At 39.6% G+C, this 19,919-nt stretch overlaps 1 protein-coding gene across 1 annotated transcript; it reads left to right on the plus strand.

Moving 5' to 3' along the window:
- Positions 1–2,498: 2,498 nt before the first annotated feature.
- On the plus strand, positions 2,499–7,568 carry LOC148013437 (uncharacterized). Its single transcript, XM_087668185.1, has 2 exons — positions 2,499–3,527; positions 7,178–7,568. The coding sequence occupies exon 1, from the start codon at positions 2,870–2,872 to the stop codon at positions 3,494–3,496; it is 627 nt and encodes a 208-aa protein (XP_087524311.1). The 5' UTR covers positions 2,499–2,869; the 3' UTR covers positions 3,497–3,527; positions 7,178–7,568.
- The last annotated feature ends 12,351 nt before the right edge of the window (positions 7,569–19,919 follow it).

The raw sequence follows: 19,919 nt of genomic DNA on the forward strand, positions 1-19,919 counted from the left end.
TAATGTCATAGACCTATGAGAATACATTCCAAAATACTCATAATAGCATAACATAGATATAAATAAGAGAATATGATGAGAATATATTAGAAACACATAGATAGAACATGGGTCAACTACCATATATCATGATTACTCAAAAGGTCCCAACATACATCAAATCATGATCAACAAATAAGACATGAATAATAGCCTTTCAAGCCATGCCTATAATAGCATACATAAAAATACTTCACGACACATCTAAAGTCTACTCACATAAGAAAATACTAAGGACTAAGGTATAAAGCATGCTAAGGGTAAATACCATGTGACAAGCCGTGGCTAACAGTTTCTTTAACAAGTCACCAAGGGAGGGTAGGAACTAAAGCTTCTATTTTGGGGTGTAGGCTATCAGCCAAATGCCCCCTCATAGGGACTCTTCCTCACTATAGAAGGAGAACATGCATCCTCAGTTTTCTCTTACCCAAAAATTGGTGGGATCCTCTAACCCGTACATCAATGTCAACAAAGTGAGAATTAAGCCATAGCATTTCAAATGTGCACATTTATTAACACCCATATCATGAGTTTGCAAATATTGTATTCATTCCATGTTCTTGTACCAACGTGTGTGCATATGCTCATTATTATGTGTAATTCACATACATGTGCAATATGTGAATGAATATGTTTTGTATAAATCTAATATGAAACTTGAAAAGAATCTAGGCATGAATACAAGGGTTTATGAAGCATATGCTATGTTTATGGAAAGTCATTTTGTATTTGTGAATGTATGGTGAATTTGATCAATGTTATGCTATGTGTACATATATAAAAGTGCACATGCCAACTTTTATGAATGCAATCAAATATAAAAGGGTGAGAAGTACATGCATATGCTTGTACATATTGTTGAGTTAATGTAGATATAAGTACACAAGCATTTGCTTTTGTGTGGGTGGATGAAAGTCTATGTTCATTTATTTTAAATAATATGCATAGTGTTGAAGTAGAAAATAAAGGTGTTTACAAGCAAACATGAAAAGTCATCTATATGCACGACTGTGACTAAGCCTTCTTCAACCTACTTTGATCCAATAATGTTCCAAGAGGCTTGACAAATACTTACTCAAATGTTCATTTTTACACATGAGAACATTTATGTACATGTATGTGTTCACACTGCTTACACTTTTGTACACGCAATAGCATGCATGTCTATTTACCTTTGGGTTAACTAGGCATTAGACCAGTTCAAAGTCTTTCTACATAATCATGTGGCAATGTGGGGTTAACAACCTATATGTAACAACAAAACTATTTCCCATAGCTAGTATCTTTAAGTAGGGTGTTTAGTCTCCTTAATATGTTAAGAAGATGCTCTTATGCGAACGACTGATTGGAAACTCCACACTAAAGATGAATACTTTCTTAGCATTATTTAGAAGGCAAGTACCATTTTGGAGGGAGGAAGGATGTGTGTACCATTTTAGAGAGTGATGCTTTTCGATGGAAAATATGTAGGCATGTGTTATTTACAATTGCAATGTTGCAAGTTGTTACAACGTTAAATGCTCCTAAGAGTTGAGCACCTTAAGTAACAAAATGGAAGTTTACATTTCATTGCTTCCACACCATTTGAGATGTGGTGGCAAAGGACACCTGGGTGCACATGTGGACAATTATTGACAACCATTTAGGAATGGTAATAAAGTACATGCAAGATTGAGTGGCACATGGGATAGCAGCTCATTTCCAAAGCAGTAAAGAAACTTAGTATCTCAAAACTTCTCACGAAGGAGTAGCAAATACTCATGCCCACCAACACTGCAAGAGGGGAGAAAAGGGAAGACAAAACTCAAAGATAGCGTGAGGAATCACTATTAAATGGAATATGGACATGTTTGGCAATGCTTAAGCAATGATATGGAGTGCCCTCGCAAATGGGGTACTCCCATCATAACAATGCTAATCCGGTGAGTGAGAGAGTGGAAGTGGTTTGTAGACATCGACACATTGACTCATGCAATCGCTATAATCTATTGAAGTCAAAATGAACTCAAAAGGGTGAATTGGGAATGGCTCTAATGGGTGCATTGTAGGCATTGGGTTAGAAGGCTAGGTAGCTTTAGATTCAGGAAGTGTAGGTTGCAAGATGTGTGTAGGTGCATCCAATTCCAAATCCAAATGGATGCACCTACACACATCTTGCAAGGTTGCAAGTCAGAGGGGTTGTTGGTTCTCTTCGTGACAGAGCAAAGGACACATGAGCGGGTGACTCCTCTTTTCTTTACCAAGGACGGCTCCTCTTGAAGGAGACAACAGACACTAGGCCTAGTATGAATGGTCCCATGATGATTAATATTTTGAGAGAGAGAGAGAGAGAGAGAGAGAGAGAGAGAGAGAGAGAGAGAGAGAGAAGCTGACCCCTGCCTAGATAATGATGACGCTTGCACAGTGCAGAAAATCCTGAGCAGTGAGCGCAACGTTCTTTTCCCCCCTCACAGAGTCTCAGACCTTTTTAGCCTTTCTGAGAGAGAGAGAGAGAGAGAGAGAACCTCTCGTTCACTACTTTTATGAGCTCTACTTACAGCCGCAGGGACTTTCTGTGGGCTTCTACCCTTACTGTGTGCTTCTGAGAACATCAGCTCATGAGTCATATCATATCACACTCAGCTGGCCTTTTCTGATCCCAAAACTCAAGAGAAACACATCATGTACACAGGAATTTTGCCAAGATAAGCCATCCTGAGGTAACTTGTATCAGTTTATGGAGCATACTCACATGGGCTGCCCCATCTGACAGGCTTGAAGCAAGCAAGCATCATCCAGAGTGCCTCCCCTTACCCAATTGGCTCAGTGTTGGCCCTAGCTGCCAGCTCCCATGGAAGCAAGGAAGAGAGACGCGGAGACCCAGGGCCATCATAAACTCTCTCCTGCCAGTGAGACCACCGTCTATGTTGACTCCGACCAGGATCCGTCGGAGCGAACTCCTGTGTTTGTGGCTAGGGACACAGCCATGCAGGCTCTGAATACCATAGTGCAGGTCCACTTTGAGAAGACCTTGGAGAAGAAGAGGTCAGTGGACATGCAGAAGAAAGAGCTATGGAAGATGTTCCAAGTCTTTTTCGTGTTCCTGGCGATCCTTTTCGCAGGTATTGTCCAGGCTACAAGGCTCCAATGTCGACACGTGTGGATGCCCATTGTGCTCTGCGCACTCGGGCATGCCATGTTCTATGTGGCTATGGCGCAGACCTTGAGATGCATCAATGGGTTGAAGTATCAGCGGCGGTGCCACAAGCTCACGCTCGGCCTGGCCACTGAGAAGCTGAAGAGGCTCAAGATGAATTCTGGGGACTCTGTTCCTGAGGATGAGTTTGAAGTGAGGTATCAGGAGCCAGGCGAGGTCTACTTCAACAAGTTCAAGAGGAAGTGGGCCCTGTGTTTCACCTTTCTTGTTTTCACCTTCTTGTTCATGGTGGCATCCATATCAACTCTGCTTTGCTCCTGATTAGACTTTGATTGTATGACAGGCTACCAAGGTAGGCATGGCCTTGTCTTGTATTAATGAAATCATATCTTTGAAGTTAAGGATTTGTGCAGTGGATATTTGCCTGTGCCTACAGCAGTTCTATTAGTCAATCTCACGAAAGAAGTATCGATTGGCTGTTTCATGTGCATTTGGGCTTTCTTGCTCATGTTGCAGTTGCCACTGCTCCACTTAAAGAGAATCTTGGTTTCAAGCATGGCAGTATGTGCATGCACACTAAAGTGTCTGATGATTGATGGGTTTCTATGGTCTGATTTGGACCACAGTAGCAAGACTAGGACCATCAAGTCAGTATTGTTCTGTAAATGTTCACACTCTGACTGAGCAACTGGACATGCGAAAATTTGTAGATCTTTTGTAGGATACATATAAGAGAAATGAGCAGGTCTTTTGGTGAGCTGATTTACTTAATCAGTCTACAGGTTAGTTTTACTTTCACATGTGGATTTTATGAGGTTGATGCATGCTTTGCTTCCACTGTTGTGTTTGTGTTCGGGGACAATCATCTGTCTAAAGCAGCCCATGGATTGGCTTCATCGTTGCAGTCTTTCATGGACATACTGCCATGCATGCAGTTTTCATGTAGCTCAGATGAGTATGCTTTCTAATGAGCTCATTGTGGCGCTCAATCCTTCTCTCTTCACCGATATCTTAAAGCATATGCACATTGTGGATGCTGAGGTTATGCAAAGGGGGACGGGCTGCCTGTGTTTAATAAAGTAGCAATGAGGCAAAGTCCTGCAGGCATTAGCCATAGACTCTCCCTCAACTCTCACTACCATACTGTGTGATTAAGTCGGATGTCTCCCCGCTTCCCCCATTTAGCATGTTGTACTTGTGACTGAGCAATTTTGGACTTGAACATCTGAGTACATCACAGGGCCTTCGTGTAAGGCGCATCATCAATAACCCACCATGAATGCAACATACCTGAGGTAAGATGGAATCGACTGTGTACACGAGCTGTTGATTCTGCCATCCATGCTTCAGGGATGAGCGATGTGTGGGGCCTTGTGCAGTATGAAAAGGAGGAGGACATCATCAGCATTTCTCATGGCCATACCTTCTTCTGTACATGTAGTACTGTATCCCTCAGTAGCTAGGCCATCTTTTAGATCTGCAGTTCCTACTGCAGGATTTCTTCGACCACCCTGAATGCTAGCTTGTGGAAGCTAGTAATTTTACTGGATTTTTTTTTACTGGATGGTCGGCATACCACTGCTAAAAGCACCTCCTGCGAATAGCACTTCCATTATGGGACAATGGGGATAGCCATTCATCGTGATAAGCTAAGGTGGGAGATAACCAGAGTGCATGGTAATGTTGCCATCAAGGTTGGGTTTGAAGACAAAATGAGTGCATTGCATTGGTGACTCCTTTCAACCATGTGCAAGCCAAGGACGAAGAATAACCAGAGTGAACGGTAAATGTTGTCATCAAGGTTGGATTTGAAGACAACATGATTGCATTGCAACGGTGACTCCTTTCAGCAGTGTGATGGTCAGCAAACCACTGCTAAAAGCACCTCATGCCTCCAGCACATCTGTCATGGGACAATGAGGATAGCTATTCACCATTGTCAGTCAAGGTGGAAGATAACCAAGGTGCGTTGTAAATGTTGACATCCAGGTTGGATACAACTTGAGTGTATTGCATCGGTAATTCCTTTCAATAGTGTGATTGCCTAATGCGTTGGGCCTTTTGGCCCTTCTTATTAATCAATGCCTTTGTGCCTCCTTTAATAGCATTTCCCATAAGGACAAGCTTAGGTAATGGTTTGCCTAGCTTATTCAAGCTTGAAAATTATTTGAAGTTAATAGGAGTTGGTTAGAATTAATGTCAATGTTGTTTGCATGGAACAATAATTGTGAATGCATGGTTGCACTCACGCACTCACACACTCACACACCCTCTCTCATTGGGTGATGCTCCCAAGTAGGAGGTACCTTGTAGGTGCTTGGTTTAGAGTTGGTTTGCCATCATCAAGAAGTTTTGGATCATTCACCTTTAGTATTTTCTGAATATGTGTTTGACGACATGGATTCCACACAAGACATCAAGTAATGGCAAATATTGGTGTTATAGAAGCTTGCAAGGATAGTGAATTTGTTGACATTTGTAACACTTGGACAAAATTAGTTGGGAGTTGAAGTTGACTCAATTGCGTGGATATTGGTGTCCAATTTGCTATTGGTAGGCATAGGTGTCCCATGTAGAGGGGATACAATCTATGAGGTTTGAACTTGATCAACAAAGCAACAAAATAACATTCTATGAAGGACACCCTAAGTAGAGATTAGATGTGATCCAATGGAACCAATGTTCAAATGAGGGTTGAACGAGAGTCTCCACTTGGACATCAAAAAATGGTAGCATAAGACATTGTTCATGGTTCACTCTTGCCTTTTAGATGACATAGTTGAGACTAGCGCTTTGTGTGCAAGGAACACTATCCCGCAAAGCGGGGCAACAGGGAAGCGAAGTATCGCATGGTAACTTTGCCATCCTTGAGTGTAAAAACACCATATAATTCACTTCCATTGCACAACTATAATATCTATATAGTTGTAATATCTGTACAATTCACAACCATAGCATGAACACATATTTTTCTTTTGCGTCCTCGAGCATAAGAGGTCACATGCATGCTCACTTATTTCTCTCTTTTTTGAATCTCTCACTATTTATTGCCAATCTCTCTCTCTCCCCACCCTTTTCACATCTCTCCTCTTTGTGAATTTCTCATATATCTGTTACCTCTCTCTCTCTCTCTCTCTCTCTGACCTCCCCTCTCTCCCTCTCTTTTTTCTCTCCTCTCTCTACAACACCCATCACTTCCTCTCTCCCCTCCTTTCCATGTCTCCCTTCCTCCCCTTGTTTATCCCTCTCTATTTGCAACCCCTCACACCACTTTTGCATCTCTCCCCTCTATTTTTACTCTCTCTCTCTCTCTCTCTCTCTCTCTCTCTCTCATGCATTCACAAAATGATAGACATGTACTTGCATTTAGGTGTATAGAGTCTCATATATGTATACAACACCTCTTATTATGTACTAGATGTGTAAACTTTACCCATACTTGCTTTGCATGTTATAATTGGAAATAACATTGTGCTTGACCACAAACAAAAGACATAGGAAATGCATATTTTATATCCTCTCTATCTTGAATCTCTCTTACTATTTTTTTTGGCTCTCTCTCTCTCTCCCTCTCTACCCCTTTTCACCCCCATTCTCTTTGTGACTCCTCTCATATATTTGTTACCTCTCTCTCTCTCTCTCTCTCTCTCTCTCTCTCGTATACGCATGTATAAAAGGCTATAAATACATTTGTATGTAGGTGTACAGATAAAAATATATGTGCAATGACCATGCACCAAACTTGTAAACTTGTATCCATACTTGCTTTGCGTAATTGTTAGAAGTACCTCTATTATCCTTGGATGTTATAATTACGAAGTCTACGTGTGGCCGATGTATGAATTTAAAGACCTTGATTGCTTCGTAACGCTACATCAAGCTATGACAATGCTTGTTGACGGTTTGCAGGTGTTAGGCCAGGTATTGTTATTCTAAAGTTAAGTAATCTTTATCAATTATTAGATGTGTTTACGTTTACGTTGTGGCTTTCTAAAATTTTAGGTGCAAGAAAGAGAGGAAAGACTGTCATGTCCCCTATAGCATCGCCAAGGCGAGGAGTGGCAACGGGACTTGCTTCACCTAACCATGTTGTGTTGGAGAGTGGAAAATTTCCCCGTGTTTCCTCGAAGGAAAGAAAGCTTTGTTTTGGTTAGGCTCCCTATGAAATTTTTTGGTTTTTTTGTTCGCATTGGCACAATCTCTAGAACAAACTTTGGTTTTAGGCTCTACTTCATCTCTGTGTATTATTAATACTCAGAGTTTTCTATCAGTGTGAGATCGTCAAAACCTCTCATCTTGTTCAGTTTCACCCATATGCACTCGAAAACACTGAGTATATTCACAATGCATCACCTCAATAAAAATTGGAAGTAAAAGCTCTATATTCACATCATCATATAAACACTCAATGACCCTTGCAAGCGTTCTTCTTATAATATCATGCGTTGTTACTACGCTCAAGATCCATTGTAGTTTCTTTTGATACTTAGAAGCTGGATAATTGCCCCAACATGGAGTAGGCATATGCAAAAGTGGAGTAAACACTTAAACATAGTGCAGGAAATAATTAGTTACTATAGAGTATATACCAACCGAACGTGGCATAAAGGCCATTTTACATATGAGCCAAGCAATGATTACGAAGCTATCAAATTTCAATGGATACATCCCTGCAAAAAAGCAAGCATACCATTGCACCCTCCCAAAAAACACGTATTTGCATGCATCCTTGCAAAAAAGCAATACACCTTATTGCATCTTTTGAAGCACATCCTTGTATACAATGTTTGTTGTGACATTCATAATGCTCCCATTTTCATCCAGCAAGACTCTCATACCACATAAGGATTTCACTCTTGAAAATGTAACATATAACTGTCCATGTGTAAATATCGGTGTCTTCAAGTAAAGGTCAACAATAGACAAAGTCTGGCCCTGTGACTTATCGATGGTCATAGCAAATGCCAATTGAATAGGAAACCGCCTCCGCCTCATAGTAAATGGAAATTGCAAAGTGCTAGGAATAAAAGTGATCCTAGGAATGAAAACCCGTTTCTCTACATTTGTTCCTATTATTATCTCAGCATCTATCACCTTTCTATTGAATGCCTTACATATCAACCATGTACCATTATATAAACCTTTTTCCAGATTTAAGTTCCTAAGCAGAATAATAGGTGTATTCATCTTTAGCAACAATAGATGGGGAGGAAACCCATCTCCAAGATCTAGTGTATTTAGATACTCTCAGAGTACAAAAATGAGCTACCATTTGTCTCTGCAATCGAATCCGCACTATAGTACTGTATAACCTCTCCATGCATCAATTGCAATGCATGATGATTCAAAGAGGCCACCTTCGTATTCCGCGCTACAAGTATAGCACACTCGCTTAAAAATGCTCCAAAGTTTGTCACAGTGGATACTTCATTGTACACACTATCAACCAAGGTTTCAATAGTTTCCTTTTAATACCATGCCAGATGGAATATGTAACTTATCACAATTCTCTATAATACCCACTCCATCCCCTATCCCTTGAATCCAACCAATAAACCCATTATTGATTACATCGCCAACGGTTGACATCCACATATTTCTAGACAACCTTAGCACCTTAACACACTGCCAAAAATGAGAGTAACATATTGTCGCATTAACAATATCTTCACGGGAGCCCTTCATCACGACAGGAAGGATTTGTCTAAAATTACCTCCAAGTAAAGTGATCTTTCCACCAAATGGTTTATCACAACTCATAATATCCCTTAAAGTTCTATCAACTGCCTCAAATACATAGCTACACATCATGGGGGACCTCATCCCACAAAATAAGACTCAACCGTCTCAAGAATTGAGCAAGATCGCTTTGAACAAGAATATTACAGGTGGATCGATTACTTAGATCTAATGGAATTTTAAACCTTGAGTGAGTGGTACGACCACCTTGTAGAAGCAAAGCAGCAATGCCAGATGATGCCGTTGCCAATGCTATATGACGATCACTGCGTAGCCTAGCAAGCAAACACTTATAAAGAAATGTCTTCCCAGACCCACCGGGACCATTAAAAAAAAAACATCCCTAGAGTTTGCACCAATAGCATCCATAATTGCAGTATATGCAACTCTCTGTCCATCATTCAACATTGCCTCCATAGAAAGACAAACTCTACGTTGCTCTAATATATCATATGCATATTCATCTTCTAAAAGAGGGTTAGCACACAATTGAGAATCCGTTTGATGAGGCTCTGGCAATTTATCAAAATCAAATAATCTTTGCCCATGTTGCCGCAAAAGGTCCTGAAGGTCCCTTGTATATATACTTATACAAATACTTAACAGCTGCCACTGTTGAGCATACCTCAATATTTATATGTGCATTGTATTTCTTACTCAAGTAAGGATTGTATGGAACAATTCATCGATTATCAGTAGTATTACCCTTTATTGTGACTATGTTTCCATCATCCCATCTTCTATAAATAGGATAGCTAGAGCTATCAACAGTTATTACATTCACAAACCTCTGAGGAAATTTTTTAGGGCATCGACCATCACGCATACAAGGGCTCTTGGGATTCAACGCACCGCAAGGACCATGGACATTGCATTTTGAGACAGTTTCAAACATAGCTGAAAACCTTGCTTTATCAGGAAACTCAGCATAAACAAACCTATCATAATGGCGTGCTTTAGGGGGTTTAAAAGGGTACTCCAAAATCAACAAAGTATGAGAATGTGGCAACCCTCACTTTTAAAACTCAATCACAGTAACATAGCCCGGAACATTTTCAAACAAATTCCTTTTCAACAATGTATGCATCATATCAGCATGTTTTTTATGAAAGACCCGAGCAGTCAAATCAGGACGATCATAAGCAGTTTGTTTAGGCAACAAAGCATTAGTTATCTCTGACCGCTTTGGATTACATGTCATTGTTATAAAGAGATTTGGTTTTCCCTTACTCCGCACTATAGCCATGGCATCTTGATACAACTGATACATGTGCATTGGCCCACCAGTAAAAGAAGATGGCAAAACCACCCTTTTACCAACAGAGGAACCAATAACTTGTACTGGCCCATTATCCATGAATCCCATCATATCTGCCAAGCCTTTATAAACTTCAGAGCGTAAAACTAATTGATTCTGACGACACCAAGCTAACCTACATTGCTCTACACTACAATAAGCATCAACGATAAATTGTTGCAACAATCGACCACCACGCAACATGCAAACCTCAGTGTCCTCACACACTTGTAGTCGAAATGCATAAAATTGCATCTGAGTAACACAGTCCTTATTAGAAAACCCATGTACATTAACTGGAATATTAACATTACTATAAGGCACCTTTACATGCCAACCATCATCATCCATAGGAAAAAGAAGAACATATAGCATTGGCATATATGCCCTATGCAAGTTCGAAATAGCAATACATCGTCCATCTTGACTATAAGCATGTTTATCTCGATGATCGAGACTATTCTCATTGCCTTGTCCTGGCATGATAGCAGCAACTTTAGTTGCCACTGGAGCTGAGTATTGCCTATTAGCCTACTGAATGCCAAAAAGTCATTCTTAAATCATGCAAGGTATTGTTTTGTAATTGCATACCCGTGGATCTAAAAGCTTGCGCATATACATATTATTGATGCATCATAGACTGAAGCTCCCAAGTAAATTTGGCAATACATTAGGCATAACACCCAATCGATTAGGTAACTCATACTCAGTATCATAAACATAAAGTTGTGCAAATCTTGGCCGTTCCTGTCATTGCACATTAGGAAGTAGAGGGCCTATACGATGATAAATGGAGCCATGCACTCTAAAGGTATAGGAATTCCCTACAACAGATAAAAACTCATCAACATTGGCACCAAGTGACACAAATGCAAGAGCACTATTATATGCCCGTATATTATTCTTAAATACTCTACTTTGAGGATGTATACCATGCAACAAATCATGCAATGGCCGCGGTGGACGTTGCAACGGTGGCAACATTATTTTTCCATTCCAACAACAATGTTTACAAAACAAAACCGATCCTTGCACTTGAGTCTCACATCTCCACAATTTAGCCGAACATTGCTCACACATCTCAGAAAGACTTCCCATGGAATGCACAACTAGGTCTTGAAATAGCAATATTGTAGTTGCAGGATGAATATCCATGGGCAGGCAAAGCATGCAAAATGGAACAAAAACCTCCATTTTGAGGGCTAAAGGTTGGATCATTATTGACACGTGACTCATTAATCACATGATTTCCTAGATTTTGGGTATTTTCAATATTGCAATTATAATTCATAGCAAAAGCAAATTGTTGCTCAATCCATTCACCATTCCCATCTAGAATCCCCATGCGAGTAGGCATATTTTGCATACTATGCAAGGTACTCTGAACTCCCTCATGGATCACACTATCGTAATCTAGACCTTCTCTCTGTGACTTTTTTTGGCGCCCAACCATAGCAAAATACATCTCTTTGTGTCCCCTTTGACCATGTTTTGTTCGTAGCCGAATCATTTGAGTCCTAAGCCTAGCAACTTGTTGTCGTCTATGTCGTGTAGAGTCAAGTCTATGCCTATGAATACATAACACATAATTCTATTAGTTGACCAATGTGAAAATCCCATATTGACTGTATTCTCACAAAGCCTGCGCGCCAAGAGAGACCATGCATTCTTTCAAAAAAAGACTTGATTGGGGTTAATATTTTCAAAAAGACTTAAGACTAGAACCAATCTAGAATCACATAATTCAAAACACTATAGTAATTTATTTAAATCAACACAATGGTACGTGCAAGGAACGCTAGTGCTCAAAATAAAATTTATATATATTTATATTCCATATATCATTAGATATCTTATCCAAAGAGAGACAAAGAAAATTTCTATCTAACCAGTAAGAGATCCCCCAAGCTTATAACTCAAACCCAAATATATCATTCAGCAGGAATGCGCAGTATACCCAAAACATTAAGATTCTTAAATCATTATCAACACCAACAATCACAAAACTATGCCAGTACTTAGCACAGACTTGATGAAGATTCAAGAACTACCTTTGCCATGACAAAAATAGTAACAGAGTTATCTCTTCACAAATTGCAAGAGGTTTCACAAAAATGAAGCATATATCACTATAAGAAAGTGGTGGCCCAAGCACTTTATAATAAGCAAGACAACAATATCTTATAAGTTTCATCCCGAGCAACAAATACATACTTAAAAGAAAAAATGTGATCTAATCCAAGTCCTTATACATTGAACCAAACATTGAAGAGAGAAAGAGAGAGAGAGGAAGGGAGGGAGGGAGAGACATGAACATTTAAATGTAAAAATCAATTAGGTTTCCTCTCTAGATTGCAAGATAATAAGTTTTCCCTATAAACCTTAAGTGAGAGCGAGAAGGAGAGGGAGGGAGGGAGGGAAAGAGGGAGAGACATGAACATTCAAATTTAATCAAATATTATAATTAGACCAAACACCAAGATCAAATATTACCCTCATATGCACCACATTGCAAAAACCAACAAAGTTCTAGCTACATTGCAAGAGACAATGTCTCTTCCTACAGACGAAACCTCAAGAAAGAGGTATCGCATCACATTGCAAGCACCCAATATATTTTACTTAGTTTAGCTTTGCTACATCAAAACCAATGTAGGCCCCACAAAAAGGAACCACACATCACCACAAAAAAGGGGTGGCCCAAGCACTATAAAACAACATGGAACCGATGATAAGCTTGATCTTGAGAAAGTCCTCCCCTTTAGTTGTGACCATTCATTTGACGACTCAATTGTTGCAATAAGGCATTAAATCTATTAACATTCATTTGAAACTACAAGAATGGTAGTCGACAACCTCTTTGGCAAATCACAACCGTATCTCCAAGCCCCCAAAACGATGCCCACATATCATTCACCAATAAATTCATCAACCTACTTGTCTCAATACAATTGTCGAAAGTTCCCTTACTTCAGCACCCAAACCACTCGAGACTTGTTGAAGAACACTCTAGGTGTGCTTTGTGTCACATACAACATTATATAAACTGACAGCAATCCTCCCACGAACATAATCAACCACAAAACCAGGGACAAAGCACACAAAATCTATGTGTATGGCTCTGCCATTAATCTCAAAACTGAAAAGAAACCATAAATCATGTTCTCTTGACAAAACATAAAAATATGATGCATGCTTGGATTCTTTTGTGCCTTGTTTTTATGCTTCTTTTGGTGTCATCATATTCCTTCCACACTGAAATGTAAAGCGTCCTCGCGAACCTTGTCAAAGAAGAACCACTGTCTAACACAAAACATTTCAAAAATTGTTAGTAAAACTTCGATCATAAGGATGAGGCCTAGCCATGGTAGGGTATGGGACTCGAAATCCATGACCACCAAAGTAAGGGAACTCCTGCCTCGGTTACTCCCACACTGAAAAACTTGTATATTTTTTCAAAGGATAGGGTTTAATCTTCAATAAGGGATCATAAGCACAACTCTTCGGTCCAATAGGAAAAGAAAGATGATCCCATCATGTAGCTCCAAACACATGACATTTTGTTAGCATTTTTAGCTATGATGATAAAATTGTTTTAGCTAGTTATCCCCTTGGAGAAGGGTTTGCATTGTGATTGCTAGTGATAGGTATCACAAGGGTGTGTTGTGCCCCCCTTTCTCTCTCTTTCTGCTCGTATGTCTCTGTGTTTGTGTGGTGCTTCTTCTTGTGATTGAAGTGCATGAGTGGAGAAATAGCGCACCACATCGACTAAAAAGTTGCCCCTCCATAACGACGATGTCCCTTGGGCAAATCAATTGTCGATGCCCTTGTATGGCTCGCTCAAGCAACCCGACTTGACAATCTCGTCTTGGTTTTGCATGAGCAATTTCATGCACTCGATGGGTGTACCCACTACCTCACACGTGGTGGACGATACCCTGCCCATCAAAATGTCGTCCATGAAGGCAGACCCACCCTTCTGCTTCTCCTCGGTCTTGTCTTGCTCAGCAGGGGTGGCCACAAAGACTTGCCTTCTCTCTCTCTTTCTGTCTGTGGGACGATTTTGGTTCTTGTCAGAAGGCCCATGGACAAGGAGAGTAGCCGATGAAGAGCCTTACTCCCTGTTCTTCAACGTCATCTTCTTCTTCTATTGTCTTTCACTCTTGCCTAGATAGAGCAAAATTTTGATTAGAAACCGCTTTTTTTTTCTTCTTTGTTATCACACCAAAAACTTTACTTTCTTCTCCTCCTCATGCACTATTTTTTTTGCTCATCTGCATTTGCAATAGCCATACATTGCCTCTATCAAATCTGGCACAATTTCATCGACATCTACGTCTATAACTTCCCAAATGTCACATAATGTAGAGAGGGTTTCAAAGAACATGGTTGAGAGAGAAAGAGGGGATACTGGATGGGCATTTGATCCACTACAAAATCCATCCAGGAGGGCACGCTTGCCTTCGATGAATATATCTTTTGGGGATGGATGAAGATATTGGAGCAAGAGATCTGGCCTTCTTCATCTTCGCATTGTTCATCCATTAGAAGTATCCGCCTTCCATCTATTGTCTTTGATAGAGGCCTCTCTTGAATTCTCCATTGTCTGCTATGTAGTCCCAGAACCAAAGTGGATGTGAGGATCAGCTCTGCTACCTCCACACCCCCTTCCTCTTGCTCTACTTTATGTTCTTCCTCTTCTTCTTGTTCTTATCATTGATTCATGTATTGTCATGGGATGATAGTGAGGAATTGGAATGAGAAGTGTACACTATCTTCTGTCGCCTTCTTCTTCTCCTTTCCTTTTGTGTTGGCAAGTGAGCAGGCAAGAAGAGGGAAAGAAAAAAAAAAGATCTAGGTAGAGTGGAGATGGGGCATGATTGATGATGCACAAAGAACAGCCACCAGATGAGGCAAGAGGGAGAAAAAGTTTCTCCTTTTGCCTCTTGGAGACATGGAGACCTTGCATTGCTATTTCTGCTACACCTCTTCTTCTTCTTGCATGCTTTTGCATCCTTCTCATGGGCTTCCATCTGGCCATGTTTATGCCATCCACTTCCGATCACTATTGTAGAAGCATTGCCACAGTTGAAATTGAAGAGCCACATATCATTGTATTAGGCTTCTCTCAGATCAACGTCTTCTTCCTTTTGCTCTCTCTCTCTATAGATGTACATGACACTAATAGGTTGCCTCATCCTACACTCTAAAAAAAACCCTTTTTGAGGTTTGTTTCTCTCTTGTTATGCCTCCTTTCTTTCTCTTTTCTTTCTCTTCTCAGATTTCTTTCTCTTCTCAAACTGCCTGTCCCATCGACAATGGATGATACTGCATGTCTTCATTAGAAGCCAAGTCGCCATGGCCAATAAGCCACTGAAAGCCATGGATTTGGATCTTTCTTGTCTTCTTTCTAGTTCTTTAATCCTTCCTCTTTATAGCATGTACCCCATAAGAGTATATCCTCCTCTTCTATTTCTTTGCTCTCTTGAAATGCAAGCTGCCATCGTCTCCTATTCTTGTAACCTGGGACACACAATTTCTTCAATATTGTTCACAGGATCTTCAAGTCTTTTTCTAAAATCTTCCTTTGGTATTTTGAGATCATCTTCTTCGCCGACTATGCACCAAAATGACAGCAACCCTCCCACGATCATAATCAACCACAAAACTAGGGACAAAGCACACAAAATCTATGTGTATGGCTCTACCATTAATCTCAAAACTGAAAAGAAGCCATAAATCTCTTTTTTAATAACGAACATATTTGTCATCTTCATCATCTTCATCCATAGCTTCAACCATTATGTAATAACAGAAGGGAAAAGAGAAATTTCTGCACAAAAGATAGAGGAGAGAGGAGAGAGAAATTTTTTTTGGCACCACCAAAAGGAGAATATGCAATTGGAAAAGAGAGAGGGAAGGGAAAGAGGCACATAACCACTCGTGCACTCCACCCCACCTCTTCCCCAAAAAGCACACCCCTTCGTATTTTTATTATTTCTTTGAAACTTTGATACATTTGATATCATAAGGCCTTTGGCCTTTAATTTTGAGTATTCCTACCCTTCACAAATGTATGCGCGTAACACTTGAAAGCATACCATTGACTTTAATAGATGTAGCTCCCCTCCCCCTTATGTGGGATATTACTTTAGTGATTTTGTAACAATTTAGTATTATTCTCTTGACAAAACATAAAAATATGATGCATGCTTGGATTCTTTTGTGCCTTATTTTTATGCTTCTTTTGGTGTCATCATAAATCCTTAGCCTGTTCATGTAGCTCTGCGGAGTAAATGGTACGTGCATGATCAACGCATGTGCATAAACTCATATGCAATTCTATCAACTCATTCATCTTCGAGACATTTAAAGTCTGAAGAACTTGAAGCAGCCTCTGTGTTCCTTCGAATCCTTGCTATTCTTGCAAATTTAGCAACACATGTTCCTTGTTGCCTTGCAACTTCTTTCATTTTTTGCACACTAACTTTACTAACTCTATTAGACTCCACATTTTGGCTGCAACAACATATATAAATATACAAATGATTATCTTCAAAAAAAGGATACAACACCTAGTCGTAAATACAATTAGAACTATCTTCCATACCCATGCGAACGGCTCCAAGTAGGCAAGCGTCGAAGGGACGATGTCCTGACCATTTTCTTTAATTCCATTGAATCAAATGCATTCAATGGCGTCGAATGTAGTATGTTTGGAACATCGTCCATGGCATTGCTTTGTTCCATGATGGCTATACGAAACTTTCAAGAGACTATAAGAGTTCCAATAGAGAAATCTCAAAGCTACTCAAGATACAATCAATAAACACATTTGCAATCAAAAACCCTAAATTCAGGGGGACCTAGACTCAAAGATAAAAGAACACGCACACGCATGAGCACATGCGTAAGTGGGGCCATACATGAGCACATGCATATATGGTGCTCGCCAAAGGCCAACTAATAACCCCTCCCTCTCTAATGGATGTTCATGCATCCACATTTGCACATGACTCTCACATCATCAAAGACCCAGCAAGCACCACTCAAACTTGAAAGCAAATTAATAAACATGCATTAGGCCCAACATGCATAAGAAAATGTGTATATACCCATGGTGAGCACATGCGTACATAGTGCTCAATAAAGACTAGCCAAATCTTCCCCCCTCTCTCTCTCTCTCTCTCTCTCTCTCTCTCTCTCTCTCTCTCTCTCTCTCTCTCTCTCTCTCTCTCCAAGCCTTGCCAATGGATATTCGTTCGTCTACGTCCGTACATAGGGCTTGCTAGAGGGTCGAAGGTGTTGTAGATCCAAAGGTGTTCAAGGCTCCAACCAAAAGAATACCAAGGTGAAAGACAGAAAAAGAAACCATTAAAATGGCTCTAAAAAAGTTTTGTAATCTAAAAGAGATAAACAACATATTTCAAAATGTAAACTTTCATCAATCTAATAAGGCAAATAAGAAGTCTCATAGAGGTTATACATACACCAAGCAAACCATATATCCAAGGACGTGCTTATGTGGTGATTCTTTCAAGTTAACATTGCCAAAAACCTATCAAGATAAACTTTGAAAGAAGCAATTTACACATCAAGGGCCATGTTCTCAGTGTAAGGGGATGAGCCTATGTGGCAATTCATCTAGTCAACATTGTTGAGAATCTATTAAGACTTACTTTCAAAGAAGTAAGTTGCACATCAAGGGAAATGTTCCCAGGTGTGACCAAGCTCTCATTCTTGTGAGTAATTAACTCACATACCCAATCCTCTATATGACCTGCACTGTTAATAAGATCTTTCATCTTCTCATCACGATCATCCAAGGGTCCAGCATGTGGCCAATATTTTCGAATATGGTCGTATATCTCCCCTATATAGCCCTTGATTTCTTCCAAATCATCCTGTATCCTCACTCCATCACCGAGGTTCCCTTCATATTTCTCCCCCAACATTCTCTCAATCCTCTCTAGATGGCTACCAATGTTCTCACTAAGAGAAATCGAAGCTCTTTGATGTCGAAATAATGTCTTCACTTACATCTCAATCCCGTCCAAACTACGAATGATTCTCAAGAACCCAATAGAACTATCATATCCTCCAACATGCTTGAGTGCACGAAGAATTGCCTTCCTCCTTGTAATGTCTTTCACCTTGCGCATACCCATTTGTGCATTAGGAATGCATTGTACAACATTTGATGCAGACATGTTCTTGTTTGCTACAAAAGCCTCCATGTTGCCCAAAACACATGCATTAACATTAAGGTGAATATCAACTATCCTTAAAATTTAGAAATAGTGAAAAATCCTAAACGACATTAGATTAGCCTTCTAATACATTAAATTTGAAACATATGTGATTTACACCATGTGATTGATCATGATAAGATTTACTACAGCAAGCATCACTTGGAGTGAGGTTCCAATCTGTTTATCCCACACGCAGGACTCAAGTGGATCTTTCACTAACTCATATACAGGTAATTCAAGAAAATTTACATGGCTTCCTAGTAGGCTAGAGATTAGAGTTATTGTCACAATGGATGTATTCATTTGAATATCCATATGAATACATCCATGATGCGAAATCCCTCTCTTAGTCTCTTGTCTTTGTTCACAACCCATGGACAAATCATAATGTTACAACAACCAATGTTTTGGGCTTTTAATTGGAATGAGGTTTTTTCCCCAGATAAAGAGGATTGATCACGATAAGATTTACTATAGCAAGCATCACATGGAGCGAGGTTCCAATTTGTTTATCCCACACACAGGACTCAAGTGGATCATTCACTAACTCACATACAGGTGTTTCAAGAAAATTCACATGGCAAAGTAAATTATTGATCTATCTCTCAATAATGAAAGTCATAAATAAATAGTATTATCACTTAGCCCCTAGTGCATTGAATGCTATAAGATGGACCCCTATAGTCCAAGGGTCCACACTACACAATATCCTTCCCTAGAAAAGCACTACTTAATAATCCATGAAGAACGTAAGTATAGAAATTTGTAGTCTCTACATTAGAGTTCAAGAGATATGGCTCCATCCTAGTACCTATAGGGGTTGATAATATAGCACATATCTTAAAATCAATATAGAAGATAATAAAATAAACATAAATTTAAATCCCCATATTGTTGATATCTTGCACTCCATGTCTTAAAATGCATATTTAATTGTAAAATTATTATTCTAACATAATGTACATTCTTATATTTTAAAGTGTGTGGGCATGTGTTCTCTATATAAATCCAACATTGAAAACTCCACTATTTCAAAAGCCTAGAGAGAGAGACACACGCATAGATCCTCATATTTTAAAGTGTGTGGGCAGGTGTTCTCTATATAAGTCCAACATTGAAAACTCCACTATTTCAAAAGCGGAGACACACACACACACACACACACACACACACACAATTTTTGCCTATAAAACCAAATTATTGCACAAACTCAAAATCAAAATACAAAAACCTATATAGACACACCCTAAGAGGAGATTAGATGTGATCCAATGGAACCAATGTTCAAATGAGGGTTGAACTAGAGTCTCCACTTGGACATCAAAAAATGGTAGCATAAGACATTGTTCATGGTTCGCTCTTACCTTTCAGATGACATAGTTGAGATGTTAACATGCTTGTTTTCAATTCAACACACAACATATCGATATCCAAGATTATTTTTTGTTAACTTGTG

This window comes from Lygodium microphyllum, chromosome 26 (genome assembly GCF_053477565.2).
Source record: "Lygodium microphyllum isolate KBCC chromosome 26, Lygodium_microphyllum_v1.1.10, whole genome shotgun sequence".
NCBI classification, from domain to species: Eukaryota; Viridiplantae; Streptophyta; class Polypodiopsida; order Schizaeales; family Lygodiaceae; genus Lygodium; species Lygodium microphyllum.

Coding starts and splice junctions, on each gene's coding strand:
- LOC148013437 (XM_087668185.1), top strand. CDS start 2,870: ATGGAAGCAAGGAAGAGAGACGCGGAGACCCAGGGCCATCATAAACTC.